The following is a 10,264-nucleotide window of genomic DNA, read 5'->3' as shown; positions in this document are numbered from 1 at the left end:
TAATGATTTCATCCTCAACTCATGTATTTGGATAACACAACGAAAATAACAACAATACGATGCATAACAACACAAGACAATGCAACAATGAAACAAAAGAAACAAAATGCATGTAATGCAACCCCCCACACGTAAACAACACATTGTCCTCAATGCAAAAACAAAAGAAGAACACAACCAAACAACGAAACAGAATGAAATGCAAGAACGCAAAACGGGACTCCCCCGGTTCACAGGTCTGCGGCATCTTCCTCTTCAGCCTTCGGAGGAAGGAAAGGGGCGGCGTATTGGAATGGGAAAGGTGGTGGATACGGCAGAGCGGCTGGCACAGCATTTGGATCAAGACCATGGTGGATTGTCAGATTGCGCAACGAAGAATCCAAAGCCTGCGAATTATGCACCGCCACTGTATTGTATGAATTCTGATGTTGGGTGAAGGCTGTGAAGTTCCGATGTGAGAGAGGCCGGAGAAGATGATCGGAGAAGATGGCGTCCGAAGAGTTGTGATGGAACTTCCAAGAGATTTGCCTGCGAATTAAAAGATGGAAATATGAAATTAGGGAGGAAAATTAGCTAAAAACGAAAGGTGGGGTTTGAGGGAGACACAAGAGAGAAAAGAGAGAATAAGAAGGAAAGAAAGGAAGAAGGGGGAAGGGAGTCGGCGTTTTATTAAGGTAAAAGTGTTCTCGCTCGATCCGCAAGATGTTGCGGATCGAGCGAGACAAATTATGTAACTTACTGTCCCGACGAAAAAATGCTGTCGCTCGATCTGCAAGATGTTGCGGATCGAGCGAGACAAATTGTTAACCTTACTGTCCCGAGCAAAAAAGCTCTCGCTCGATCTGCAAGATATTGCGGATCGAGCGAGACAACAAAAATAATTTATTTATTTTTTTTTTTGAAAATCAAAATTTTCGAAAAACAAAAAACAACATAAACATAAAATTAAGACTAAAGAAAGTAAAAAGAAATAAAAACGAGCAGAAGTAAAAAGGAAAGAAACACTGGGTTGCCTCCTAGTCAGCGCCTTTGTTTACGGTCGTTGGCTCGACTGAATGTTGCAGTTCTCAGGGTGGTTTAAATCTGGTTCCTTTGTCCACCTTCACCCATTTAAAACATTTTCCAAAAAATTTGGTCCCAAGCATTTGCTGCATCAATTTCTTGGAGGTGCTAGCTCCTTTACCCCGTTTCTCTTTTCTCATGGGCAACCTTTTCGCGTTTCAGGAGGATATTTTGTCGCGGCTTTAGGTACCTGCATATCAGAGACAAAAATTTTAGCAGTGGAGATTTCAGCAGGCGTTACAAGAATATTAACAACACTTTCACGGGCAGGAATTTTCAGGGTATCAAAAATATCAAATTTAGCAATTTTTCCATCGAATTCCATCGTGAGAGTACCGTTATCAACATCTATTATAGACTTAGAACTTTTCAAAAATGGTCTTTCTAACAAAATAGGACTATTCAATTCATTACTTTTCATGTCAAGAACATATAAATCAGCAGGAAAAACCAAATCACCAACTTCTACTAAAACATCTTCTAACAAACCTCTAGGAACAATAGTAGATCGATCAGCCATCTGTATAACAATAGCAGTTTCGTTCAAAGTTCCTAGTTTTAAGGAAGCGTAAACAGAGTATGGCATGACGTTAATAGATGCTCCTAAATCTAGCATGGCCGTATCAAGCTGAACACCTCCTATTTTACATGGAATCGAGAACATACCTGGGTCCTTGCATTTTGTAGGTACCTTTCTTTGAATAACGGCAGAGACTTGTTCTCCCAATTCAACTTTCTTACAACCCTTCAATTTTTATTTTCTTTTCGCAGTACATAATTCTTTTAAAAATTTAGCATAGCGAGGTACTTGCTTAATAGCATTGACTAGTGGAATGTTTACCTCGCATCTACGAAAAGTTTCATAGAGCTCCTTAATCCCCTCATTTTTCCTAGAGTCCTTTAAAGTTAAGGGAAAAGGGGCTACAGGTTTGTACTCAGAAAAATGAGGGAACTTACCTCTCGGTGCTTCTTTAGGAATGGGCTCACTCTCCTCCACCTTAGCTTCTTTGTCCCCTTCAATCTTTACCGGTTCTTTGACCAATCCATCTTGAATCTGCAGCACCTTTCCACTCCTCAAAGTAATAGCACTCATGTTCTCCTTCGGATTCACCACTGTTTGTGAAGGTAAACGGCTAGAATTTTGTGCTTCCAACTTGCTAATTGCTGCAGTGAGCTGGCCCATTTGGGTATTTAAGTTTTGGATGCTCGTCCGGGTGTCCTGTTGAAAAGCCAAAGTATTAGTGGCAAGATTCTGAACTAAGTTTTCAAGAGACTCACCTGGTGTAGGAATCTGAGGGCGCTGTGGTGGAGGGTACGGCGGCCTATAAGATTGATTGTGCTGTGGTGCTTGAGGTCCAGGTGGATTCGCTTGTGGATTTCCGTATCTGAGGTTTGGATGATCCCTCCAACCTTGATTGTACGTGTTGGAGTAAGAATCATACTTCTGTTGAGGTGGTCCTGGAAATCCTCCAGCTGCATTGACTTGTTCCGCATATCCCTCTTGAAGAGTGGGACACATGTCAGTTGCATGTCCCACTTGAGTACAAATTCCACATACCTTAGCAATTTGTCCATTCCCTACAGCCATATGACGCACAAGAAACGTCAGTTCGCTCAATTGTTGTTCAAGGGAAGAAACATTTACCTCGTTACTCTTCCTTGGTGCAGGATGACTTCTGCTGGTGCCAAATTGCTGAGAATTGGCAGCCATATTTTTCTATTAAGTTCCTTGCTTGCATCGGAGTTTTGTCCACAAAAACTCCTCTACTAGCCGCATCCAGCATATTCCTGTCATGAGACAACAACCCTTCATAACAGTATTGAATTAGTAAATTTTCACTTATCTGGTGCTGCGGACAGCTGGCGCAAAGTTTCTTGAAGCGCTCCCAATACTCGTGCAGTGACTCTCCCATCTTCTGTTTGCACACATAAATTTCTTTCCGGATGTTTGCTGCTCTAGAAGCTGGAAAGTACTTCTCTAAAAATATCCTCTTCATCTTAGTCCAGGTGGTGATGGATCCAGAAGGTAGGTAGTACATCCAATCCTTAGCAGAAATTTTTAAAGAGAAAGGAAAGGCTCTGAGCTGAATCTTCTCCTCTGTAACTCCATGCGGTTTCATGCTTGAACACACCACGTGGAATTCCATCAGATGCTTGTGCGGATCCTCACCTGCAAGACCATGAAAAGCAGGCAGTAAGTGTATCAGTCCAGATTTCAATTCAAAATTAGCATTATTTTATAGAGTTGGAAAAGTAATGCATAAGGGCTGTTGATTTGGATCAGGAGTGCCCAATTGTCTCAAACTCAGGTTTGCGTTGGCAGCCATCTCTTCCTCAAAAATTTCAATTTCGTCCTCTGCTTGCCTCCTACGAGCTTCTCTCCGTCGCGTAAGAAAGGTTCTTTCTATCTCTGGGTCGTATGAAAATTCTTCTTCTTCCGAAGATTCACCTGAAAGCATGAACAAACTAGAGTAGCACTATGAGGAATAATTAAAAAAAATTTAAAATTAAAAATAAAATAAGAAGAACAAAATAAATTAACACCGTTCCCCGGCAACGGCGCCAAAATTTGGTAGCGCTTATCGCATACGCCCAAATTACCCGAATCAATCAGATAAACAAATAATGCAGTAGCGTGAGTAGGGATCGTTCCCACGAGGAAAGGTAAATTTAAAAGTGTTCTTTAAAATAAAAGGGGGTTTTCGAGTTGAGATTAACTACTAAAAATCTTAGCAATTAAATAATTAAATTATCACTATCACGCAAGATTAAATATTAATTGAGGAAATCAATAAGAAATAAGACTTGGTATCGGTCGACTACACCCTTGATATTATTCATTCAATCATTGATCATCTAAAAATAATTAATCTTATCAAATATTCACCATTGGAAATTTAATTCATGTTTCACCTTAATTTTAGTTAACTAGACAACAACAGTCTAAGTTAACCCTTACCCCATAAACTAACCCAATACCAGCGATCAGATTTAAATCCACGGTAGCATTCAAACTAGTAAAACTGATAAAGCTAGACAACCCATACACAAGCGGATGAATTTAGCCTAGTCAATTATTATTCCTACGATTTAACAAATTCAACAGCAGAAAATATTAATCATAGTTGCTTCGCAAATTAGAGGTTTCAAACAATTACGGATTTGAATTCTAATTTAGCATTCGTTTGTATAATGAAATCCTAAGATGGCCAATCTAAAAATCTCATACACAAGCATATCAATCAATTCAGAATAATTTTTGATACTTGATAAAAATCAAACATTGAAAATCAAAATCTCATGAATAAACAAAATCAAGGGTTTTGTCTTCCTCAACCAAGTACTAAAGTTTAGCTACAACGATTCATAGCAAAATTCACAAAATTCCAAGAAAAAAAAAAAGAAAACTCGAATTAATAATTCAAGAAGAAAACCTAGCCTCCAATGTGTCTCCGCAAGTCTGATAATAAATCCTACTAAAACGGAATAATAGTCTAATAAAGGCTAGGAACTAAATTAACAAATTTTCCAAAAATATATTTTTTTTCCGAAACATAACGCCCGCTCAATCTGCAGGAAATAGCGGATCGAGCGGCGTGAATATCCAACTGCTACTGCCTCCCGTAAATAGGGCTCGCTCGATCGGTAAACATCAGCGGATCGAGCGAGAGAAATTGTCCTTCCTACTGTCCTCAAAATATAAGCGCTCGCTCGATCTGCATACTCTTGCGGATCGATCGAGAGAGAATTTCCAGAAATTGTCCAGCATTTCCCTTGCTTCAAATCTCCGTTCCTCCGAGGTTCCATCTTAGTCCGCAAAATAAGTGACCTAACCACAAAAACAAGAATCCCATCATGCAAACACGGAAAATGCAATACGAACAAAATGCTAAAATAAAACATGCAACTAATGCGAAACAACAACAAAAATGATACTAACAAATGCAACAAAAACACAACTATCACTTTCTCGGCAAAATTATGCAGATGCACAACTGGATTTCTACAGCGCGCGACAATTTTCAAAAAAACATATATTACAATCTAACCGTCGGATCGAGGTGAAATTTTTACATAAGATTATAAAATCTTTAACTTCTTTATGAACGGTGGAGATCGGATTTTCATGTCTCTAGAATGCCCAATAATTTTATGAAGTTTGTTGTCCATAATTCATCTTTCCGTTTTTTCTTGGTACTTTTCTTCCAATCCTTGCATGTCACAAAAACATCAAATAACACGCATAGAATCCACTCGATACATCACAAAAGTCAAGTAAAATAATTTATAAATTAAGTGCATAAATTTCACTTACAATAGCATAAAATTTAAATAAATCCCCCTCAATTAAACAATACAAGTTTTTAATGCTTTTAACCAAATTTATTCTCCCTTTTTTACGATAATCAAAAACATAATTAAAAAAGAGAGACAATAAGACAATAAATAGATGAAAAATTTCATTAAACAACTTAAATATTACATTTAAAGTAAAAAAAGTAAAAATTACAACTCAAATGCAATAAAATATAAATCTAAGACTCGTCATTTGGCGGCGGATAATGAGACATGAAATAGTCAAAGCTAGTCTCCAACAAAGCAACCCGAGAAGTCAAAGTGTAAGGCCCTAAAATATTAAGTTATTAAATACGGAATTAGAGATTTAAATTCCATATTTTGGTAAATATTAATTGAGGAATTTACGGAAATTAGAGATTTAATTTCTGATTTGAAAATATTTAATTTGAGAATTTACGGATATTAGGATTTAAATTCCGGGATTCTTAAATTAAAATATTGAAATACGTGAATTGCATATTTATGGGATTTAAGATTTAATTTCTGAGTTTTGGAAATTAAAGAGGATGTAATTCGAAGATGAATCTCGCGCAGGGATCGAATTGCAATTATTGAAGTTTCAGGAGTAACCCAGAGATGATTTAATTTTAATCCGAGAATATTTAATTTGAAATTTTTTATAGTTTAGAATTAAATTATAATATTCTTAAATTATTTAGGATTGAAATTGAATTAAAAATATTTCCCGAGGACTGTTTTGCAATTTTTAAAGTTTTGGGAGTCTAAATTGCAATTATGCTTATGTATAGGTTTTTGTCATTTGATTAGTCATCATCATTCACGTGGATAGCTGAATATCTTTCAGATTTGCAGCAGAAAGTCGAGAGTTTTATTTTCCTCAAGCCTAACATCATCTTCAAACTGTGATATCTTTTAATCCGTTCGTCAAATTTCAGAACTGTAATGCCTCGATTTTATTATAATTGAGTTTAATCGAGATAATCAGAATTTTTAGTGATTGAGGATCGTTTTGATATTTAACAGGGGGTTACTTTGCAACTTTTGATAAATAAAGGACTGAAATGCAAAAGTTGGATATATATATTATTATTAGAGGCAAGTTGACCATCACCCATCACCTCACCATCACTCTCTCCTTCTTCCTTCCTCCCCATCCGTGCGTACCGTTCAGCAACCATGGGAAACGCCTTTTTGAGCTTCCTTTCCGCTCCATTCGCACGATCCGACCGTTAGATTTCAATTCCGAGTTGAGATTCACAATCACCGCAACGAGGGCTTCATTTAGACGTAAGTTTTGCTACGATCTCTTGAACTTCGATTTTGTTGAGTTGTCAGAATTTGATAATCCTGGAGTATGTTGTTCTTGAGCTAGTATAGATCGTGTATTCGAAGTCAGTTTGGAAAAAGAACGAAGTTTGGATTTTATATGTTTTTAGAGGTGAAATTCAAAAATGATGATTTTGATTGAGGTTGGATTTGAGTTGTTTTGATGGGTTGGGATGATGATTGAGTTATTGTGATTGTTGTTTGAAGGTTTGCATTTCCGGGTAGTCAATTTATAGCCGTTATGCCGTCGAAATCGAGTTTTAATTGTCGGTTTTTGGTTCGGTTTAGTTGAATATCGAATTTGATTGAGTTTGAATTCCGAGTTGATATTGAGTCCGTATTCGATGTTTTGACAGTTGATTGAGGATTCGGGAGTTGATCGAACTTGGAGACTTGTTTATCGATTGAAGAATTGAAGACGGTATATTATTGATTGTTGTATCGACTTTGAGTTTGTTATCCGAATAGACTATGATATCGAGTTATCTCTTGTTGACAGGAATCACTTGAAACTTCGAGAAAAGGTAAAAGTCGACAATGAAACGAATTGGAACGAATACTCAAAATCGACTTATTCTCGAGTTCCCGAAAATCACATACTACTTGCTTATTTGCTTGAGTGAATTGGATTGTTATTCTATTTTCACTTGCATTCCATATTGAGCCGATTTCTCGATTCATTTTGAAATTAGACGATTTAGGGAGCTATATTGAAGTGGCTTTGGATTTTGAGTTTTTCCAAATGCCAGAATACTTCTTATAGTTGCTCTGAAGTCTAGGGGTTGAGTTGAACGACATCCACCCCGAATGGGTGTGTCGGTGAGTTGTTGTGAAGACTTGGCCCCGGAATCCCAACCAAATAACGATTGATATTTCGATTATCTGATTTGATAGTCCCAAGTTTTGAAGTCATGCATTCATTCATTCTCATTTTGATTTGTTAATGATTATTACATTTCAATCTGGGGTGTGTACTTGATATTGCATGCCTGTCTCTTTTACTTAGAAATTATATTTCTAACCGGTTTATCCGGCTGTTGTCTTTGTTTGTATGTGTAATTGGCAACAGGAGGATCAGGAGCTGGACCAGGTCGTTTGGGTTAGCTCGGGGTATGATGATAGAAGTGAGACACCGTGTGTCTTAGGGTCGTACCTTTTGGATTTGTACTATTTTGTTTAGTTGAACGAATCCCTACCATCAAACTTGTATTGTTAAACATCGTTCTGTTGGTGTTTCGAGCGCCTTATTTCATGTTTAAGCTATGATTGGAACCTTGGTTGTTTAGATTATCATTTTGTGCTTGTAGAGTCAATATTTTCTTGCCCAGGATTCAGCAACCCGAGGACTACGTGCGGGCGCGCGTCCATGTCGCGCGGGCACGCGTGGCTGGCCGAGGAGTATGCACGGGCGCGCGACTTGACGAGCGGGCGCGCCACATTGTGCAGAAATTTTGGTTTTCTGCCCGAGGGCTATGCGCTGGCGTGCGAGTTTTACCGCGCAGGCGCGCATGGTGGCCGAGGGGCATGCGCGGGCGCGGGCGCGCGTGAGTTCCTTTAAAAAAAAAAATTTGATTCATTTTTATGTGGCTCATCGTGTTTGATTTAGTTTAATTATTTGAGAATAGTAGATTAGAAACGGGGTCTTACATTAAGTGGTATCAGAGTGATAAGATTCTTGGAGTCGAACTAGAGTGAGCGGGGTAGATCGAGTCCGCATGAATTGAACTCTCGCATGTGATTGATTTATTTAAATGGTTATTTTTAAATAGGTGCGAGCATGCTTTATTGATTCTTGAATTAATTGAATTACATGAGTTGTGATTTAATTTATAAAGCATGAATTACGTGATATATATTTGTCCTTGCGCTATTATCTGTTCTCTTATATCATTGAGATTCATGAGTACTCAGAGCAGAGTTTTGGACACCGAGGTTATGAGATTGAGAATAAGTTTGATATATTGTGTCCTAACCCTTGATATCAGATGGCACCTCGACGATCTTTGAGAAGGAATCAATCACCTTTGACTCCTCCTTCTTCTGAGAATCCGCCGCCAGTGATAACTCCTCAGAACGATCAGGATAGTACAGGAGTGGATCAGTTTGATGCAACCGCGATCCCGATGGAGACTCTTTTGAAGAGATTCCGATCTTTTCGACCGCCTACTTTAACGGGTACCGAGAACTCTGTTGCTTGTGAAAGTTGGCTAGATGAAATGGATGAGCTCATCGATTCCCTCGACTATACCGATGACCGCAGAATCAGGTTAGTTAGTCATCAGTTGCAGGGTGTTGTTAAGAATTGGTGGACCAAAACCAAGAGAGCAAATGAGAATCAAGGCACCGCCATCACTTGGAATCTGTTCAAGACTGAATTCTACAAGCGTTTCTTTCCTATCTCGTATTGAAAGGAAAAGGGTGCCGAATTTGCGAATCTGAAACAAGGGAACTTGAGCATTGAGGACTATGTGAGTAAATTTGACAGTCTCTTGAGGTTTGCACCTCACGTTGCAGATAACGAGGAAGCCAAGGCCGACCATTTCATAAATGGCTTGAACCCTGAGATATTTACCTTGGTCAATACCGGAAGACCCAACAACTTCGCAGATGCTATGGATCAAGCAAAGGGAGCCGAAGCCGGATTCTTGATGCAACGAGGTAATCAGGTAGCTCCTCAGCAGCAGCAGAGATCTTTTTAGAACCAGCCTGTTCAGTTTTAGCCTCAACAGTCTCAGTATCAGTTCCAACCTTCTCAGCAGTCGAATCAGCCTCAGAGGTTTGAGGGAGGCAACAGTGGCAGAAATAGGCGAGATCAGTATCAGCCGAAGGGGAAGAATTTCAAGAAGTCTGGTAACAGTTCATCGAGTTCCAGTGGCTCTAGACAGTTCAGTTCTGGGCAGAGTTTAGGGTTTTCTGGAGCTTCATGCATCAAGTGTGGAGGACGTCATCCCAGTGATCAGTGTCGAGGCATGTTTGGTAGTTGCAACATCTGCCAGCAGCCGGGTCACTTTGCTAGAGTCTGTCCTCAGCGAGGAACCGATAGAGATCAGAGCGGCAGTTCTTCTCGACCGCCAGCTCAGCCCGAGAGATCAGCTTCTGCAGTCCATTCCTTTCAGCCTCAGCAATAGAATCGTCAGGGAGGTAACCAGAACCAGAACCAACCTCCTCGACAGCAGGCGAGGGTGTTTGCCTTGACAGAGGATCAAGCCAATGCAGCCCCGAATGACGTGATAGCAGGATAAATGTTTGATTTTTGGTTATCCTGCGTTTGTGTTGATTGATACTGGTGCTTCTCACTGTTTTATTTCTGAAAGATTTGTCGTGATGCATGATTTATTTGCTGAGCCATTATCTGATGTTGTTTCTATTACTTCACATTTGGGTGGAGGAATTGTTTCGGTGAGAATGGTCCGAAATTGTGTAATAGAATCCAAAGGGAATTCGATTGAGATTGACTGCATCGTACTTGGATTATCTGATTTTGACTGTATTGTCGGGATTGATGCTCTGACCAAGTATAGGGCGACAGTAGATTGCTTTCAGAAAGTGGTTCGAT

At 39.1% G+C, this 10,264-nt stretch overlaps 1 protein-coding gene across 1 annotated transcript; it reads right to left on the bottom strand.

The window, feature by feature from the left end:
* Positions 1 to 230: 230 nt before the first annotated feature.
* Positions 231 to 6,536, bottom strand: LOC140874560 (uncharacterized). Its single transcript, XM_073277859.1, has 6 exons — positions 6,488 to 6,536; positions 2,835 to 3,232; positions 1,904 to 2,755; positions 1,452 to 1,582; positions 1,184 to 1,252; positions 231 to 528 (listed from the first exon to the last, which is right to left on the bottom strand). The coding sequence occupies exons 1-6, from the start codon at positions 6,534 to 6,536 to the stop codon at positions 231 to 233; spliced, it is 1,797 nt and encodes a 598-aa protein (XP_073133960.1).
* Between the last annotated feature and the right edge of the window lie 3,728 nt (positions 6,537 to 10,264).

This window comes from Henckelia pumila, chromosome 1 (genome assembly GCF_033568475.1).
Source record: "Henckelia pumila isolate YLH828 chromosome 1, ASM3356847v2, whole genome shotgun sequence".
Lineage (NCBI taxonomy): Eukaryota > Viridiplantae > Streptophyta > Magnoliopsida > Lamiales > Gesneriaceae > Henckelia > Henckelia pumila.
The sequence above is the reverse complement of the archived record's forward strand: the minus strand, read 5'-3'. Positions and strand labels throughout refer to the sequence as shown.